This window comes from Pleurodeles waltl, chromosome 2_1 (genome assembly GCF_031143425.1).
Source record: "Pleurodeles waltl isolate 20211129_DDA chromosome 2_1, aPleWal1.hap1.20221129, whole genome shotgun sequence".
NCBI classification, from domain to species: Eukaryota; Metazoa; Chordata; class Amphibia; order Caudata; family Salamandridae; genus Pleurodeles; species Pleurodeles waltl.
Window position 1 is genome coordinate 897,467,555 of NC_090438.1, and position 21,688 is coordinate 897,489,242.

Genomic DNA, 21,688 nt, shown 5'->3' on the forward strand with positions numbered 1-21,688 from the left:
AACCTAAAGAAGCGGAAGAGGTTCAGATAGCATTTAACAACTAGCAGGCAACAAAGCGCCAGGTAGTGATGGTCTTCCAGCAGAGTACTACTGCGCATGCTCGGGACAACTAATTAAGCCGTATGTAGAAATGTTACACGAGGCGCTCGAGAAGGGTAGGTTGTCTGGATCGCAACGGGAGGCGGTGATAGTGGTCCTTCCGAAACCAGTGCAGGACCCATTGGATGTCCACTCATACCGTCCCCTCTCTCTACTGAATCTGGATTGCAAGGTAATAGGTAAGATCTTGGCGAATCGCCTACTCCCGTTGATGCCATTGCTGGTCCATGAGGACCAATCAGGCTTTATCTCGGGACGCAACACTTTTATAAACATTAGGCGTCTACTACAGCTCATTAGAGCTGCGCCCAAGCTTGATTACGATCGAGTAGCGGTTTCTCTGGACATTGAAAAGGCGTTTGATACGTTGGGCTGGCCCTTCTTGTTGGAGACGCTGAACCAGCTGGGGGTTGGGAGTGTTTTTATGAAGTGGATAAAAAATCCTGTTTGCTGACCCTGTCGCTCGGGTTAAAACGGGCGGGATAATATCGGACGAGTTTCTGATAGGCAGGGCAGGAGGCACGGATGTCCACTGTCTCCGCTTTTGTTCGCATGGCAATAGAACCACTGGCAGCACAACTCGGAAGGAGAGCGCAGGAATGGGGGGCACACCATATGAGGACGGTTATCAGATTATCTCATTAGATGCGGATGATGCGCTGATATATTTGCTTGGCTGCACGGCCACGCTGCCGGGTATGCTGCAACTACTAGACCAATTCGGAGATATTTCAGGCTTGTGAGTGAATTGGTCCAAGTCCTGTCTGTTCCTGCTAGCGCCGTCACTGGAGGAATTGCGATCCAGCGCCCTGACACACGCACTTCAGTGGGCACACACTACCTTTAAATACCTAGGCATACAAATATACCATGGTGTCGCTGACCTGAGGGAGGGCAACCTAGGACGCACGCTCCGATCAATTAGAGGACCCCTGCCTTTCTCGAGATCGCTCCCGCTATCGCCCATGGGCAGGGTAGCAATTTCCAAGATGATTATTCTACTGCGCATGCTTTATCACTTCATCGCTCTACCGCTACTGATCCCTCGTGATTTCTTCACATCACTGAATAGCCTTAAGACGGACTTAATATGGGGGGGAGGCCGCCGGTGCGTGGCATTGACAGCCACGCAGCTACCGCTTGAATTAGGTGGACTGGGCACGCCACATTACAAATTATATTGTGCTGCTGCGCAAACACAGTGGGCCTGGCGTTGGTTGCAAGACCCCTCGAACTCAGAGGCGAAATTAGTACACACCATCCTAGGATGTACAGACGTGTTGGGATGGTTGCTGGATCACAATAGTCCAACTGGCCAGCGTAACACTTGGACGCACATTGCTCATTGGTGCTGGCGCCACTATATAATCGGCGGGAATCGGACCTCCCTGACACTCACCCCGGATTGCACTACTATCCATCCCAGGGATCTCTAAACTGACCAGACATCATAAGATGCATCAGTGGCCCGCGAGAGGCATACAAATGGTTGGGGACATATTTCTAGAAGGCCGCATGATGTCATATGCTGAACTTTCCTCGACATATGACGTGGACCGGGGATGGTTTCTGACATATTATGCCCTACAACAACTCACACATCGGACTTGGCGATGTGGAGATGGGGAACCTCCAACATCGCTTATACTGCATGAACTGCTGTCCCAGATATATAAAGTCTTATTAGCCAACCCAAGCCGAAGGTGAGGTGATACAGGGTTCTCCCAGCTCCGTTGGACCAACGAGAGTGGGGCACGGCACTTGGCTTGGTACGAACTGTATCTCGCAATCCTAGATTTCGCTTCACTCAATTTAACTACTTACATCAGAGCTATCTGTCTCTGCACCAGCTACAACACATGTTTCCTCACTCTCCTCAGGAGTGTCCACAATGCGGGGACACAGACGCAACCTTTTTTCATATGATGTGGGAATGTCCGCCGCTGTTGCGTGCCTGGCAGGACATAACTGCTCTGACTGCTGAGCTGGTTGGGCGTCCGCTCTCTCCCACACCCGCATCATGTTTACTGGGTATCCATCCAAACCCGAAAGGGAAGAAACAAGTACAAAGATGCAATGAGTTGGCATTTATGTTATTCAAGCGCCTAATAGCGATGCAATGGAAAGTGCTGAATGTACCAGATACCCTTAATTTGATAAGAGATATGCTGAAGTTGGCGAGAGCAGAGGCTCAAGTGCTGCACTCACTCCGGGATAGAGTGATACAGATCAAGGGGATAGATGCATGGGATGCATTATTCACATCACTTGAAACTAAAGACGATACCCGCCCACCATGATCACATAGATAGCACCAACGGACACACACCCACATATGAAATAGAATAGGATCTAGTTTGACCATGTGGCCTGGAGGCACACGCCACGATCCTAACTCACACATCATTTGTAACATATCACACAGTACATATAGCATGAACAAATGCATGAGTGATGACACTCAGGGGACATAAAGGACCAGTCCAGGAGGGCTTTGGTCATGATGCACCGCTGGAAATTGGAGCAGGGGCTGATCTTACGATGACTGGCGGTCATTGGCGGCCTGCACTGGAGTTCCATCCGCATACCTCTAGCTGACCACCAGGTTAAGCGTTGCGGAACATCAAACTAATATTGTTAGGGAGATAACCTCTCCTTTTCACCCCGCTGTTCCCTTTTCTTTGCGCTCTCGCTTTGCCCGCCCCACCCCTTGTCTCTCCTGCCCCCTCACTCCCCTCACCATATAGCTTACCAATTAGGCTAAATTCCGCGAGGGATCAGATGTCTTATGGTTTGTTACCTTATCTCGGAATGCCTACTAGAATATCCCACACCATCGTACAGTATAGTTCTGTCCTTTCTCTTTGTTATTCTATTTTTCATTCTCTTTCTCTTGTTATAAATCTGGGTCACATATTATATATTATAAGAGCAGCCCCGGCGCTCAAATGTATGTGATGCTGTGTTCTCCACATTAATAAAAAGATTTAAAAAAAAAAAAAGTAATTGTTGATGAACACTGGTCTTACGTTCATGGTTTTCAATATTTTCTTAATTAATTGCCATATGGTATTCCATAAGCATTCTGAATCACATTTCCTATCATATATTTACTGTAACCTCTTTTTCTGACATTCAGGCTAGTTTTTTCTAGTCCTTTTAAGTATGTATTGTTGTCCAGTATGATCTTTTTTTAATAGCATCGCACACAAATATTGAACATGATTTTTCAAAAACTTTGTAGGGAGGTCTATATCATGTACATGTTAATTTCTATTCACCTCTTTAGTGTACAAGTTGTTTATCTACTTGCCACGTTGATCGCACTTCCAGAAAATCAGTTTGTTCAGTACCAAAGTGATAAAGAATTTAAATTAGTTTGTGTTTACAATTCAGATCATTGACATTTTGTACAAGAACTTTTTGTCAACACAAACCAAAAAATATTATTGATAATTTGATAATCAGCTTTTTTGTTTTCCTGCTGCCCTTCATGCCTTAAATGAAGGCCTCTTTACATTTTGCCATGAAAGCCTGAAGTGGCTGAATTGGAGCCCACTGAAATGCCAGAGGTTTTTAAAACAAAATCTTACAACCACTTGGTGGCTAGCACAAATCAGATGCCATCTTCAGACCATTATCGATGTACACTAACTGGTTCAATGAATAGTTGTATGTTACTTCAATGGAAAACATCCAGTGTAATTAACCTTCTCTGTAGAACATGCATACAGGAAATCACCAAGGTATGCCCTGAAGAAATTGGCAAGCAGGGTAACATTATTATTATTATTATTTTATATAATTAAGTCCTCCAGTACAAAGTATCTTTCTGTTATTTAATACAGAATTACACTTCTGTTGACAAACGCATTTGGATATATGAAAATAATTATCGACCCTGATGAAGCCCACTGGATCACATTCAAGTTCTATGCATGGCTCAATAAAATTAGATGACTACCACGTTATATGCTTGCAGATTGCTGCATCCTCCACTGTACCCACCAAAGCTGCTGTTGTATTGTCCACATGTGAGTTACTAACAAACAGTCCTTTGAGCACAGGTGACCATTCATGATCTGTAATTGCTTGTGTGTGACTAAACAGAACTGCTGTGTTTCTCCTAAATATGCCTTGCATGGTTGTCTGTTATAGTGTCACTGCAAGAATATCCTTTGTGATTTTTTCACAAAGTTGTCATTAGACCATTGTCCTGTGGGGGTTAGCAAGCTTTATTTCTCATACATGCATGAAATGTACACAATTTATGAAAACATTTTTGGAAAACAACTGCCACCACAACAGTGGCAATGTGTGTACACTGTCATAAGGTATTCCCCCTAATCACCTGCTGTTAATCTTAGACGTTAATCTTGATAATGGCATCAAAACTGTAGAGTTCTTTGGGTAGAACCTGAGTAAGAAGATCTACTCAGGTGGGAGGTCCTGCTTTTCCTGCCAGACATATGAGAATATTACGAAGGCCAGATCTAATCTTGATTCATGGTGTGAGATACAAAGATACCATAATGCGATCTTCCTTTAACATTTGTACTTAATAACGTCTTTTGGTAGGTTGAAGGCATGGTCTATTAGATAGGAATTTCAGCAAATACTTCATCTGGCACTTTTCATTCCTCAACGAGCTAATTTGTCCTTGCTGAGTCTAGAAATGCGAGAGCATTTCAAAAACTCTGTTTGATCGGAAAAAATCCTCTAGTATTTTGCAGCCCTACATATTGGGAGTGGTTTCTACAAAGTTACAGAGCACTTACTCAGTTTCACTAACTCACCACTCCAGTGCTTTCCAGATAAGGCCCCAAGGATCTTTTTAATCAGTCCCACAGAACATTTAAGGTGTGAAAGTGTTAGCACGTCGGTCCTTAATAAGTAAACTTACAAGGGTACGCGTATAGGTCGATGAACATTTTGACTCGTTTAAGATGTTCTTACCATAGCTCCAGAACAGAAACAACAATCAATAATCAGCCAAATCAATATTCAATGGAGTCAGTAATTGTCACGCGCCATGACTTTTCAGCCATGAATAACCACGCCTTTAGTAAAGTTTAGTAAGTTTATGTTCGATGGCATCTGTCGCTGTAGATATGCATGTTTTGCAATAGCTCGCCATCTGGTGTTGGGCCGGAGTGTTACAAGTTGTTTTTCTTCGAAGAAGTCTTTCGAGTCACGGGACCGAGTGACTCCTCCTTTTGTCTCCATTGCGCATGGGCGTCGACTCCATCTTCGACTGTTTTTTTTCCGCCATCGGGTTCGGACGTGTTCCTGTCGCTCCGAGTTTCGGAACGGAAAATTAGCTAATTTCGGAAGATTTTCGTCGGTATTGTTGCGTTCGGGATCGGCGTACTTAGATTCAACACCGCATCGAAGATCGAAGAGCTCCGGTGCCCTTCGGGGTAGTTTTTCGATCCCCCGTCGGGGCCTGGTCGGCCCGACCGCGTGCTGAAGAACGCCGATGGAACGGACCCCGTTCCGTTTCTGCCCCAAATGCCACAATAAATACCCTTATACAGACCAACACTTGGTCTGTAACCTGTGCCTGTCACCTGAGCACAGTGAAGACACCTGTGAGGCCTGTCGTGCGTTCCGGTCCCAAAAGACACTCCGAGACCGTCGAGCCAGAAGACTTCAGATGGCGTCCGCGCCGACAGCCCACCGAGAGTTCGAGGAGCAGGAAGAGGAAGGTACCTTCTCGATCCAAGAATCGGACTCCGAAGGATTCGACGATACACAAACCGTGAGTAAGACGTCGAAAACCACACAGAGGAAGATTTACAAGGCCCAGGGGACGCCACTGCCATCAGGCCATGGCTCCACCCATAAATTCGGTGACCGACCGTCGGCACCGAAAAAGGCCCAAACAGTGCCGAGATCGTCCGACTCCGGTCGAGACACTGGCACGCAGCCTTCTCGGGACCGAGAAAGTGCTGGAGACAAGCCTCGACACCGAGATGCCGGTGTGGACACGGCTCGACGCCGAGACAGCGGCACCGAAGAAGATCGACGCCGAGAGGTTTCGGCCCCGAAAAAGAAAAAAGTCACCTCGGAGCCGAAAAAACATGCAGACAAGGTTTCGGTGCCGAAACAAACTGCAAGCGACCCAGCTTCAGGCTCTTATACAGAAGAGCACTCGCTAACCTCCCAAATGCAAAAGCATAGATTTGAGGAAGAGCTACAATCAACTGATGTGGACCATACGCAAAAGCGTATCTTCATACAGCAGGGGACAGGAAAAATAAGCACCCTTCCCCCCATTAGAAGAAAGAGAAGGTTGGAGTTCCAAACTGAACAGACACCACAACCAAAAGTGGTGAAAAGAGTTACCCCACCACCCTCTCCTCCGCCCGTGATTAACGTCTCACCAGCACGAACTCCATCACACTCCCCAGCTCACACCACCATAAGCCAGGGTGACCAAGATCAAGACGCATGGGACCTATACGACGCCCCAGTGTCAGATAACAGTCCGGAGGCATACCCTACGAAGCCATCTCCACCAGAAGACAGCACCGCGTATTCTCAAGTGGTGGCTAGAGCAGCACAATTTCACAACGTAAGCCTCCACTCAGAACAGGTCGAGGATGATTTTTTATTCAACACACTCTCCTCCACCCACAGCTCATACCAAAGCCTGCCTATGCTCCCTGGTATGCTCCGGCACGCGAAAGAAATCTTTAAGGAGCCGGTCAAAAGTAGGGCAATCACACCAAGGGTGGAAAAAAAGTATAAGGCGCCTCCTACAGACCCAGTTTTCATCACTACACAGCTGCCACCAGACTCTGTCGTTGTAGGAGCAGCTAGGAAAAGGGCCAACTCTCACACATCTGGAGATGCACCACCCCCAGATAAAGAAAGCCGCAAGTTCGATGCAGCTGGTAAAAGAGTCGCAGCACAAGCTGCAAACCAGTGGCGCATCGCGAACTCCCAGGCACTACTTGCGCGCTATGACAGAGCCCACTGGGACGAGATGCAACATCTCATTGAACATCTGCCCAAGGACTTACAAAATAGGGCAAAACAAGTGGTTGAGGAGGGACAGACCATTTCCAACAACCAGATCCGCTCCTCCATGGACGCTGCAGATACAGCTGCACGGACAATTAATACATCTGTAACTATCAGAAGGCATGCATGGCTCCGAACGTCTGGATTTAAACCAGAGATTCAACAAGCAGTTCTCAATATGCCTTTTAATGAAAAAGAACTGTTCGGTCCAGAAGTGGACACAGCGATTGAGAAACTCAAAAAAGATACGGACACTGCCAAAGCCATGGGCGCACTCTACTCCCCGCAGAGCAGAGGGAATTACAGCACATTCCGTAAAACACCCTTTCGAGGGGGGTTTCGGGGTCAGAGCACACAAGCCAGCACCTCACAAGCAACACCGTCCAGTTACCAGGGACAGTATAGAGGAGGTTTTCGGGGAAAATATAGAGGAGGGCAATTCCCTAGAAATAGAGGAAGATTTCAGAGCCCCAAAACCCCTACTACTAAACAGTGACTCACATGTCACTCACCCCCTCCACACAACACCAGTGGGGGGAAGAATAAGTCATTATTACAAAGCATGGGAGGAAATCACTACAGACACTTGGGTTCTAGCAATTATCCAACATGGTTATTGCATAGAATTTCTACAATTCCCTCCAAACATACCACCAAAAGCACAAAATTTGACAACACACCATTCCAATCTCCTGGAGATAGAAGTGCAGGCACTATTGCAAAAGAATGCAATCGAATTAGTGCCAAACACACAAATAAACACAGGAGTTTACTCACTGTACTTTCTGATACCAAAGAAGGACAAAACGCTGAGACCAATCCTAGACCTCAGAGTAGTGAACACTTTCATCAAATCAGACCACTTTCACATGGTCACACTACAAGAAGTATTGCCATTGCTAAAACTACACGACTACATGGCAACTTTAGACCTCAAGGATGCTTATTTCCATATACCAATACACCCATCGCACAGGAAATACCTAAGGTTTGTATTCAAGGGAATACATTACCAATTCAAGGTACTGCCTTTCGGATTAACAACCGCACCGAGAGTCTTTACCAAATGTCTAGCGGTAGTCGCTGCACACATAAGAAGGCAGCAAATACATGTGTTCCCATATCTAGACGACTGGCTAATCAAGGCCCATTCGTTAATACAGTGCTCAAATCACACAAATCATATCATACAAACCCTCTTCAAACTATGGTTCACCGTCAATTTCACAAAATCCAAAATTCTGCTGCGCAAGGTACAACTATACCTGGGAGCCATAATAGACACATCAAAAGGAGTAGCCACTCCAAGTCCACAAAGAATTCGAAATTTCAACACCATCATACAACGCATGTATCCAACACAACGGATACACGCAAAGATGGTACTACAACTCCTAGGCATGATGTCTTCATGCATAGCCATTGTCCCAAACGCAAGACTGCACATGAGGCCCTTACAACAGTGCCTAGCATCACAATGGTCACAAGCACAGGGTCACCTTCTAGATCTGGTGTTAATAGACCGCCAAACTTACCTCTCGCTTCTGTGGTGGAACAACATAAATTTAAACAAAGGGCGGCCTTTCCAAGACCCAGTGCCACAATACGTAATAACAACAGATGCTTCCATGACAGGGTGGGGAGCACACCTCGATCAACACAGCATACAAGGACAATGGAACGTACATCAAACAAAACTGCATATAAATCACCTAGAACTTCTAGCAGTTTTTCAAGCACTAAAAGCTTTCCAACCAATGATAGTTCACAAATACATTCTCGTCAAAACAGACAACATGACAACAATGTATTATCTAAACAAGCAAGGGGGGACGCACTCCACGCAGTTAAGCCTGCTAGCACAAAAGATTTGGCGTTGGGCAATTCACAACCAAATTCGCCTAATAGCACAATTTATACCAGGGATCCAAAATCAACTCGCAGACAATCTCTCTCGAGATCACCAACAGGTCCACGAATGGGAAATTCACCCCCAAATCCTGAACACTTATTTCAAACTCTGGGGAACACCTCAGATAGACTTGTTTGCGACAAGGGAGAACGCAAAATGCCAAAACTTCGCATCCAGATACCCACACAAACAGTCCCAAGGCAATGCCCTATGGATGAACTGGTCAGGGATATTTGCTTATGCTTTTCCTCCTCTCCCTCTCCTTCCTTACCTGGTAAACAAACTCAGTCAAAACAAACTCAAACTCATATTGATAGCACCAACTTGGGCAAGGCAACCCTGGTACACAACGCTGCTAGACCTATCAGTAGTACCCTGCATCAAATTGCCCAACAGGCCAGATCTGTTGACACAGCACAACCAAAAGATCAGACACCCAGATCCAGCATCGCTGAATCTAGCAATCTGGCTCCTGAAATCCTAGAATTCGGGCACTTACAACTTACCCAAGAATGTATGGAAGTCATAAAACAAGCCAGAAGGCCATCCACCAGGCACTGCTATGCAAGTAAATGGAAGAGGTTTGTTTGCTACTGCCATATTAATCAAATACAACCATTACACACAACTCCAGAACATGTAGTGGGTTACTTGCTTCACTTACAAAAATCTAACCTGGCTTTCTCTTCCATTAAAATACACCTTGCAGCAATATCTGCATACCTGCAGACTACCTATTCAACTTCCCTATATAAGATACCAGTCATTAAAGCATTCATGGAGGGCCTTAGGAGAATTATACCACCAAGAACACCTCCTGTTCCTTCATGGAACCTAAATGTGGTCCTAACTAGACTTATGGGTCCACCTTTTGAACCCATGCTCTCCTGCGACATACAGTTCCTAACCTGGAAGGTGGCATTTCTCATCGCCATTACTTCCCTAAGAAGAGTAAGCGAGATTCAAGCGTTTACAATACAGGAACCTTTTATACAACTACACAAGAATAAGGTCGTCCTAAGGACCAATCCTAAATTTTTGCCAAAGGTTATTTCACCGTTCCATCTAAATCAAACAGTGGAACTTCCAGTGTTCTTTCCACAGCCAGATACCGTAGCTGAAAGGGCACTACATACATTAGATGTCAAAAGAGCATTGATGTATTACATTGACAGAACAAAAAAACATCAGAAAGACTAAACAACTATTTATTGCATTTCAAAAACCTCATGCAGGAAACCCAATATCAAAACAAGGTATAGCCAGATGGATAGTTAAATGCATCCAAATCTGCTACCTTAAAGCTAAACGACAGCTGCCCATTACACCAAGGGCACACTCAACCAGAAAGAAAGGTGCTACCATGGCCTTTCTAGGAAACATCCCAATGCAAGAAATATGTAAGGCAGCCACATGGTCTACGCCTCACACATTCACCAAGCACTACTGTGTAGACGTGTTATCCGCACAACAAGCCACAGTAGGTCAAGCCGTATTAAGAACATTATTTCAGACTACTTCCACTCCTACAGGCTGATCACCGCTTTTGGGGAGATAACTGCTTACTAGTCTATGCAAAACATGCGTATCTACAGCGACAGATGCCATCGAACTGAAAATGTCACTTACCCAGTGTACATCTGTTCGTGGCATCAGTCGCAGTAGATTCGCATGTGCCCACCCGCCTCCCCGGGAGCCTGTAGCAGTTTGGAAGTTACCTTCAATTATTTATATATGTATCATCTCAACCTTAAATAGGTGCATACTTAGTCACTCCATTGCATGGGCACTATTACTACAATTCAACTCCTACCTCACCCTCTGCGGGGAAAAACAATCGAAGATGAAGTCGACGCCCATGCGCAATGGAGACAAAAGGAGGAGTCACTCGGTCCCGTGACTCGAAAGACTTCTTCGAAGAAAAACAACTTGTAACACTCCGGCCCAACACCAGATGGCGAGCTATTGCAAAACATGCGAATCTACTGCGACTGATGCCACGAACAGATGTACACTGGGTAAGTGACATTTTCATTCCCTTATATTAACAATGCTAAAGTCATGTAGATTAATCTCAAGATCAAATAAAACACATACAAGAACAATACTGGTTATTCAAAACGACGAAAGAAATGCAATCTAATCAAGGCTTGAATCACAACACATTCTAAGGCAATGGTGCAGATCAATGGCAAAGTTAGCTGCAATAGTGATATATGATACATAGAATTCAGCAAGATAGCTTGTCAACCATTTGTTCCTGCAATTCGTCAGTCATCCTGTAAATAGCCTCAACTAACCCAAATTAGCATCAGCACGTGGGGCCTCATGCAAACAATTTAGAACACAATTTTTGGAAAACATCTAGCTAAGGAACTATCAAGACAGCGCAGTTGGTACCTAGAAAGAAAAGGCATAAAAATGCATTACAGTCACACTGTCATATCTACCTATCCACAGTATGGGTCAGCAAGCAGAATCAGTCTTCGTCCTCGGGTCATCAATCGTTCAGCAACACATCAGGCTCTCAGTCAGAGAGTATGAAACCAATTACAGAATCTCGAGTCTCTTCTTCTCAATATTGCTTCTCAAAACGGGGTAAGGTCTGTCTAAAAACTCTCTCTAGTCTGAAATCTTTCCCCTCTTGTTGCATTGTTATATCAAAGTCACCCAAACTATCCCCTAATTTCCTATTGGTCAATTAATCGTACGGTTATACACTACCCAATAATTTTTCTATACCAAATCTATGAATTCTAATATTTTGCTCTTCACACAAAGTTAATTGGTCTTCTTTACGAAGTCCTCAGCATCCGGCTCATCAGGTAACAAATAGTTGCATCTTCGTCTCCAATCAGTGTCTTCATTGTTCGCGTCCCGGGAAAGTACATCACACACACATCACACACACATTACACATCGCTTGTTACAATTTTAAGGACATTGCCTCCTGTTAGTTGGTTCACATGGAAAGCTTCTGCTAAGCACTTTTAATAAAAAAAAATTAACATTTTACAGTTAGTGTTCTCTGTCAGCATTTTCTATTAACTGCTAAGAAATACAGCTCCCATGCATGAGGCCTGGCAACTAAGCCAAGACACTCGCTAAGTTAAGGCCTACAATTAATAGCTAGAACATACTTCATATCCCTAAATATGGCATATTACTACATTAATCTAATACATTTTCAATATTTCATAAGTTTTGATCAGCAATTAGTACATTTCGTGAGCATTGACGGCCATTCTCCGATGTCACATTTTCAAACGTGTACATTATTTTTCTCTACGTTATTCATTTTCTATATAATTTGTTATTCAAAACACATAAACATTCATTAATACTTTCTAATTAAGACACCTGCATCAGCAAAAGCCATTGCCCAGTCTCTGGTATTTCCCTGCATTATTCCACTCCACTGGAATACTTTTACCACCCTGAGAAGGGCATATGTGTGAATGAACGAACGTGTCATGGCTTTAAAGGTAATTATGGATGACGACATATAGCTCTTCCAAGGAGATAATATGGTTGCTTGATGGATCCTTATCTTAAAGCCAGAAGCAGCAGCAGGGCTGGATCTGTTGCTTCTAACTGAGCACTTGTGCCAGGTATCGGAGCTTTAGAAACCGAAAACTCTTCTTCATAAGTGTTGTGTCCCATCCTTGGAAGAGTGTGTGCTATTACTGCCAGCATTAACACTGGTTAATGTCCCATCTCCTCTGAATTCCAGCGTTCGTGTCTACTATGCGAGGAGACTGCAGTTCTACGTCAGAAATGACTGCCCTTTTATTTTTGGGTCCTGTGCTCCATTGACACTCTTCATCCCATTAAGCAGCACCTGTCCTGACAGTGGAAGCGCAGAGTGAAAAACTACAGTTTGAGATCTCTACCCAAATAAGTACTATTTTTCTTTTTTTCAGAGCAAGTTAGGCCCCTTATAAGTGGCCTGATGACTTACGAGATGTTTATCGCACCTAATAAAATGTGATTCTGCTAAGTTAAATGTTATCGAGTAAGACAAATATCTACCAGTTATGTGTTTGTGAGGAACAACATGCAGATTTTGGTGCTTATCACAACAAAATATGCATGTTGTAGTAAATACCCGGCATTTTTCTCCATGGTGTGATAAAATCTCCACAAGTCAGAATTCCCATTTGTGTGGTTGCAAGAGTTAGAAAACGTATCAAAAGTATACGGGGCACTAGTAATGAGGCCCGTTGTTGGGGAGAAAAATGTTTCTATGCTTTCGTGATATGGATGTGGTGTTTTTCTTTAAAATATTCATCTTCAGAAATAGCTGCATTTGTTGTGCATTTCCCAAATACTTCCTCTTTGGCACGAATAGTCCTTTTCCATTTTATTAATTCCTGAATGTTTTAGATTTTGCTGTTCTGTTTTTATATATGGCCCTTTACTCATGTTGAATCTCCATTGAAATAATTACATCTTTTCACCTGGCTATTATTAATAATGACATGATATCCCTCACAGTATGCCTCTGAAGATGCAGAACTTTTGCTAGTTGGAAATAAATTGGACTGTGAAGTTGACAGAGAGATTACGCGGCAACAAGGAGAAAAGGTACAGGGAAAATGTTTTACTTAAAAGTTGTGAAAAAAGGAATTTGTTGCATTAGCATGATGAATGTGAAAACACTGCTGGACCTATGAAACTTTGTGATTTTATGGCACAGGACTCAGTGTTCGAGTGTACTCTGATTCGAGATGTCATTGCAAGAAATGTAGACTGTTTTTTTTAAAAATGCTGCTACTGGTATGTACGGTTCTCTTCCTATAGAGTCGCAGGATTTCCCTAAATGGTTAACTCCCAAATCACAGGCCCGTACATTTAGATGTAAAGCTGAAGAGCATGACTACTTTGGTCTACTCTCTTCCACATCGGCAGGCCCGAGTACCACACTTAAGATTATGGAATGCTAACTGCAAAATTGTGCACTGTTCCGTGAGCCTCCTTTTCTTCTGTAACTGGGTTCTTCCAACTACAGTATTCCTTTGCCTGGCACTTTTTTGGTGTTCTACAGGAGGTGATGTTCGTGGCAGTCTGCTCTTTCAGAAGCTAACCTGAACATTCTGTGTTGGCAGAGCCTTAGCACCTCTGACTACACAGTTCTTACTGGGATTCTGAGTAGTTTCTGAAAAACGGTAATATTTCAGAGGCTTTCGTTTTTTATGCCTACTGCTCCAAAAATTTAAACAGGAGTGTATATGGTGTAAAAGGTCACAAGCTCATCGGTATTGAACAGTTTAAAGGAAAAATAATTAAGGTGTCTCACATGGTCAACATTAGTGTGAGTTGGCTGCCTTTTAGGAGTTGGGAGTTGGTCACAGGGCCTTGTCACAGGCCAGGCCCTGTGGCCAACCCGGACAGCACACAGCCACAGGCCATGCGCATTGTGGGGTGGGCTGCATGTGGGGGGGTTGGCCGCGGGGCATTGCCAGAGGCCATGCCCTGGCCAGGCGCGGCCGGGTTTGGAATTATGTATGGTAAATAAATATTACTTTATGTTACAAAAACAAACGTTAAATTAACGTTCTAATGTGATGTAATGTTCAGTAACATGGTAATGTTTTAAACTCTAAACACCATTGGAATTCACTAGTTATAGTTATCTCAAGAAACTATAACTCGTGCCCTAAGGTAACTATAAGTCAGGACCACGCCATGCACTGCTAATTACCCCACATAATACATCACTCATGAACTCTTCTATCACATAATTGATTATATTCCTGCAACATTGGCAATTAAATTATTGATGAGAAAACTGAATGGTGGGGGCGTGATGTCATAAATTGCAGAACATGATGTCATAAGTGAGGTAATATGTAAGGTCCTAAGCAGTTCATGGGGGCGCACTTTATAGTTAGCTCTGCTAACTATAACTGGCTAATGTCGGTTTTGTTTTAGTTCAGAACGTTAATGTTGTCACAGACAAATTCACTTGACTATAAGATTACTTTAAAGTTTTTTTTTTCTGTGTGTGTGTGTGTGTATTTCCCTAACGCTAAATATACATACGTAGCATTGTAAAGGCATGTGTGGCAAAGGTTTTCTTGGTAAAGGCATTGTATTGTAAATGCATGAGGCATGGTAATGTCATACTACTGTTTCTGGACACTCTTCCTGTAGTGAGGTAGTCATGTGTAGGAAAGTGCCCTTGTTGGCATGGTTACCTCCCCAGTTTATGCCTGATATTGACGACAACTTTGACTGAGAGTGTGTTGGGATCCTGCTAACCAGCCCCCAGCACCAGTGTTCTTTCCCAAAACCTCTACCATAATTGGCACACCTTGGGACATAGTTAAGTCCCTTGTAAAATGTACACATGGTACCAAGGGCCCTGTGGCCGGGGAAGGTCCCCAAGGGCTGCAGCATGTATGTTGCCACCCTAGATGACCCCTCCCTAAGCACATGCACCCTGCTACTGCAGCTTGTGTGTGCTGGTCGGGAGAAGAAAGACAAAGTCGACATGACACCCTGAGAAGGGTGACAAATGCAAAAACAACAAGTGATGGACGGAATGCTGAACATTGTCAAACATTCACCCCCAGTCACAGATCTGGGTTTAATCCATCGTTTTTTTGCTGCCCATGCCATTCCAGTTTGGACCCAGCCATATGCAAATCAGTCTTGACCCTGTTCCCCATGGGAACAGTCCAGCCCGAACTGCTAGGCCAGGTCTTCCCTGGACTGGAAACAAGCAGCCTGGGACCGGTTTCGGGGTTTCACCCCTCATCAGCCAGGCTAGCTTGAATCCAGTGGCATGGGAAGCACAGGACCCACGTCTGGGCATACCCTTCCCACTTAGGGCGACAAATGCAAAAACAACAAGTGATGGATGGAATGCTGAACATTGTCAAACATTCACCCCCAGTCACAGATCTGGGTTTAATCCATCGTTTTTTTGCTGTCCATGCCATCCCAGTGAGGACCTGGCTTGGCAGTTCGGTCTGGACTGTTCCTATGAGGGACAGGGTCAAGACTGATTTGCATATGGCTGGGTCCAAACTGGGGTGGCATGGTGAGCAAAAGAACGATGGATTAAACCCAGATCTATGACTGGGGGTGAGTGTTTGACAATGTTCAGCATTCCGTCCATCACTTGTTGTTTTTACCCTGAGAAGGGTGCCATGTCCACAAACCACTGCCTGTGGCATAGGTGAGCCACCCCTCTAGCAGGCCTTACAGCCCTAAGGCAGGGTGCGTTATACCACAGGTGAGGGCATAGCTGCATGAGCAATATGCCTCTACAGTGTCTACGTCCATTCTTAGACATTGTAAGTCCAGTTTTGCTATATTGAGTATATGGTCTGTGAGTTGTCATTACGAATTCCACAGATCCATATTGGCTTCACTGAATACTGGGAAATTTGGTATCAAACTTCTCAGCACAATAAACCCACACTGATGCCAATGTTGGATTTATTGAACAATGCACCCAGAGGGCATCGTATAGATGTCCCCTGTATTTTACCCAGTCCTTTAGTGCAGGACTGACCGGTCCGTGCCGGCCTGCCACTAATAGGAGAGTTTCTGACCACATGGAGTGAGAGCCTTTGTGCTCTTTGTGGCCAGAAACAAAGCCTGCACTGTGTGGAGGTGCTTCACACCTTGTCGCCTCCACACCACCCCCACCCCCCATTGCAGGAACTATAACACCTGGCGGTGAGCCTATGGTTACAGTGCACCCTGGGCACTCCAGGTAGTGGAGATGCCTACCCCTCCCGGACAAAGCCCCACTTTTGGCAGCAAGTCTGGCAGGAAAATTAGAGAAAGCAGGGAGTAGTGACCACCTCAGCTGGTTCCATCCCTATGGTGTCCAGAGCTAAGGTGACCCCCTCCTTGCAAAATCCTCCATCTTAGTTTGGAGGACAGGGACCAATAGAGTTAGGCCTCTGTCCCCCTCTCCAAAGGGAGTGGACACAAGAAGGGATTTATCACCCTCGGGGACAAAAGCCATTGGCTACGCCCTCTGACCCCTGTAACACCCCTAAATGCAGGATATAAGTGCTCCCCTGAACCCAAGTCATCAGATTCCTGGTGACCTCACAAGAAGAAAGAAGAAGAACTGCTTAGCTGAAACCCAAGCAGAGTAGACGGAAGACGAAAACTGACTTGGCCCCAGCCCTACCCGAACTATCTTCAGCTTCAAAGGCCCTGCAAAAGAAAGCGGCACATCCTGCAGGTCCAGCAACCTCTGCCACGCCTCCAGAGGCCTGGACTGCCTGCATCACTGAGGACCAAGAACTTCCATGGACAGCGGGCAAGTCTAAGAAGAAACTACACCTAAGGACTCCAGAGCCTCCCCGGATGCGCAAGACCTGACCACTCTGCACCGGACACCCACGGCCCGTGTCCAGGTGGTCCAACCGACTAGAGAGGATCCCTAGGCGATTCCAAGCAAGTGCCCACCCTGGGTTGACCTCTCCTGTTCTCCACGACGATACCTGCAGTGTGAATCCAGAGGCCTCCCCTTCCCCCGAACATAACAGCACCAGATGAAGATACTTGTCGCCAAAAGGTAAACTGCACCCGCAGCCCCCTGGCCTTGGGGAACAAGACCTCTGGTACAGCAACATTAAGCAGGCGACCCTCCTACTTGTCCAGCCTGTGGTTTTCCGGAACCGACTCCATTGACCCAACCTGCAACATCTAAGTGACCCCGGGGTTCCCTCATAGGACAGCATTGGGAGCCCGATGCTGTGTTTGCTCCCTGCACCTGGCGACCCCTGTGCCGCTGAGGGTGTTTGTTTGGTGCCAACCTGTGACACCCCCCTGCCCCCCTCCCCTGGTGCTCCTCTAAACCACCCCCGCCCCCCCAGGTCTGCAGCAAGCAGGCCTTATTCCAAGTGCCCCAGTCTCCATAGGAGCCCATGTTAAATTTGCCTCATCTTTGACCTCTGCACCCGACTGGCCCTGTGCTGCTGGAACCCCAACCTGTGGACTTCCTAACCACCAGAGACTGGAACTGTAAGTTGTGTACTTACCTTTAAACAGTACTAACTTTTCTTCCCCTCCAGGAACTGTTGCTGTAAATTGCACTGTCAACTTTTAAAACCGATTATTGCTAATTATTCAAAAACTGTACAACTTGTCGATTCTAACCAAAGTGGTACTGATACATATGTGGGATACTTATTTATTCATGTACTTACTTGCAACTTGAATCTTTTGGTTCCAGAAATAAATTAACAAAAGATATTTTTGCTATACGAAAACCATTGGTTTGGAGTTAGTCATTAAGTATGTGCTTCCCTTATTGTGTGTGTGTGTGTACAACAAATGCTTTGCACTACCCTCTGATAAGCCTAACTTCTCGACCACACTACCACAAAAGAGAGCATTAGTATTATCTACTTTAGCATCTGTTAAGCCTCTGGAGAACCCCTGGACTCTGTGCACACTATATCTCATTTTGATATAGTATATACAGAGCCAGCTTTCCTACATTGGTGAAGCAGCAGTGGGGTCTAAGACTTTGCATTTGCTCGACTATTTAGCCAATACCTGATCACACAACTAAATTCCAACATTTCCTTTAGAAACTTCCATTGCGCCAGCTGGGTGCCATATTTATGGAATGGCGCACGATGACGTACATGACAGGCTAGCGTCTAAAGAAAAGATGCTAGCCGGGGAGGGGGGGGGGTGATATGGGGAGAGGGGAAAAGGCGTTAGTGGGTCAGAAATTACACTAGGCTAGTTTGCAACAATAAATATGCCGCTAACCAGCCTAGCATCATTTTCTGACACACTACCACCCAAAAATGACTCCTGTCTTAGTAAAGACAGGAGTCATGCCCACCACGCCAATGGCCAGCCCAGGGGACCAGTGTCCTCTGGACAAGGCCATAACACTCAGTTCTAGGCAGGGGGGCCCATGTAACAGGCCCCCAATGGCACAGGCAAAAAAATAAGAATGCTTACCAATACTTACCCAGGATGGGGTCCCCCATCCTATGGTGTGTCTCTAGTGTGGGTGGAGGTGTTCCTGGGGCTTGGAGTGGGCATCTGTGGACCCATTCCATGGTGTTTAGCCATGGAAATGGGTCCACAGGTCCCCTAACACCTGGTCAGACCCAGGCGTTAAATAATGGTGCTAAGCTGGCTTAGCGCCATTATTTGGGTCTGCCTACTTCGTGCTTGTCGTTTTTACACCAGAGTATAAATAAGGCGTTAGAGGGCTTAGCGTCATATTGTGGATGAGAACGCCTACCTTGCATCTAATTAGCACAAGTTAGTTTACCGCATCCACAGGATGACACTAACTTCTATATTTTGACACTAGATGGGTCTAGCATCAAAATATAAATATGGAGTTAAGTTTGTGCCATTTTAGCGCCAAAATAAGTGACTCTAAAATGGCACAAACCAAGTATACATAAGCCCCTTATGAATTTGGCAGATTTTTCTAAATTTTCAAAAGTCCTGCTGGGCCTTGGTTAAGTCCCCTTTAGCATTTCTTGTAAGATTTAAAAGTTGTTAGGGGTTAGTAACTAGAAGTAGTTTTCAGTTCCTAAAAGTGATCCCCAACTTTAGTAACGTAATGAGCAGCTCATTTGAAATGGTTGTGGGACCTCACCCCTCACCTCTATCTAGGAATGGGAGAGTTAAGGTCCCTCTGCAAGCTGTATAAGATTAGAACAAGGTCAAGTTCCAGGATCTCTTGGCAGAATATACAAGGGACCACCCTGCTGTGGAGGAAGTCCTCCCTCAGATATGGAAGACGTTAGAGCTGAGGAAGATAAACTTCCCCCCTCATCACCTAACTAGGGAGATCAGGCCCCCAAGGTCCCTATCTCAGAGGATAGTGCTCAAAGTACCAGGATCTTTCACAGGGGGGTCCAGTTCCTATGGGAAAATTGAGGGCAGCCTCAATGAAGAGGACCTCCTTTTAGCAAGGATGGCCAAAAGAGTAGCTTTGGAGCAACAGCTCCTAGCTATAGAGAGGGAGAGAGCAGAAATGGGCTTAGCACCTATTAATGGTGGCAGCAGCTTAAGTAGGGTCAGAGAGCATTCTAATGTCCCAACAATCCCCAAAGGGATTGTCTCTAAATATGAAGAAGGTGATATCATCACCAAATGGTTCACCACCTTTGAGAGAGCTTATGCAACCAGAAAACTGAACAGATCTTATTGGTGAGCTCTCCTTTGGGAACTGTTTACTGGTAAGTGTAGGGATAGACTTCTCACACTCACTGGTGCCGATGAGCATGAAGGCTACCCTGATTGAGTCCTTTGGATTCACCACTGAGTAGTATAGAGTTAGGTTCAGGGGTGCTCACAAAACCTTGAGCCAGTCCTGGGTTGATTTTGTGGACTACTCAGTGAAAATACTAGATGGTTTGATAACTGGCAGTGGAGGGCACGACTATGATGGGCTTTATCATTTGCTTATGAAAGAACATCTTTTTAGTTTAAAGTTTTTTTTTTAACTGATTTTATCTAAACTGTACAGCCATACAAAACACTCACCTACAACCACAGGGTGGTGAGGAACAAAAATAAATGAAGAACATTAGTAAGAGATAGGAAAGATGGAGTGGAGGGTCTATGCTGTAGAGCTGATGTCTATGGCCGTGTGGCTATGGTGCCTGTCATAGCACGTGGGTATCTAGGGTCATCATCTGGTATATGTAGTGCTAAGCTGATACTGGATTTGTTGGGGTAAGACGGAGTAACCGTAGGTAAATGGGACATGTAAGTTTTACAAATTCTTGTGCGAGATATAACAAACTAGGTCCCCATGTTTTGTCAAATTGGGGGAATCTTTGTTTAGCTGTGGCTGTTAATTTCTCCATGCCTAAAAGATCCCATAGGCTGTGTAGCCAGTCTAAGTGTGTAGGTATGGTGTTCATGCCCCATCCTGCTAGTAACACCTGCTTAGCGGCACATAGGGCTAGTGTGATGGCCTGTCCCTGTAATGATTTCAGTGGGTAGTGTAAGACGTCTGGTAGGCCCAGGAGCATATAACTCGGGAACCTGGGTAGCTGTATATTATACATCTTGTCAAGGACATCCAGGACCTCAGTCCGATAGCGAAGCCTCGGGCATCTCCAAAGAAAGTGGATCAGTGTCACTTCTTGTGTGCCCTCCCTCCCCAGCCAGCAGTACGCCTCCCCACCCCTCTTGCATTTGGACACACTTGCTGGCATGTAATACCAATAATGCACAATTTTTAGTAAAGCTTCCTTCCCTGCCACACTTTGGGATGAGGAAGTAATCCCTTGAAAGATATCTAACCACTCCCGAGTTGTAAAGGTGCGTTCGCACTCCTTCTTCCAGCGACATTGTGAGGATTTTGAAGAGGGTTGTGTGCTGTTGAGGAAGGTGTATGTCAGAAAGAATATGCTTGTCAGAGCTTCTAGTTAGAAGCCATTTCTCAAATGGGAGCGCAGGGGACAATTCACGTGAGGTTTAATAGAAGGCTGTGTAACCCAATGACCAATAGCAAGGTACTGCCACCGGGCAGTTTCCAGCAGGCCATAGTGGTGTTGGAGTTGGGCCAGTATGTCAGTATGCCTGATTCATCAAACAAATCCCCAATCATTTTACAATTTACCTGTTGGCATGACGAGTAGCCAGATACCGGACATGCTGGGGGAAAGTCTGGATTACTTA

The 21,688-nt window shown here is 45.2% G+C and overlaps 1 protein-coding gene across 1 annotated transcript in view; it reads left to right on the forward strand.

The window, feature by feature from the left end:
* The window catches only part of RAB12 (RAB12, member RAS oncogene family), a 181,246-nt gene that overhangs the window by 105,878 nt on the left and 53,680 nt on the right, over positions 1 to 21,688 (forward strand). Inside the window, exon 4 of the mRNA XM_069218825.1 lies at positions 13,538 to 13,627. Coding sequence (XP_069074926.1) covers positions 13,538 to 13,627 — 90 coding nt within the window. The remainder of the gene's footprint in view (positions 1 to 13,537; positions 13,628 to 21,688) is intronic.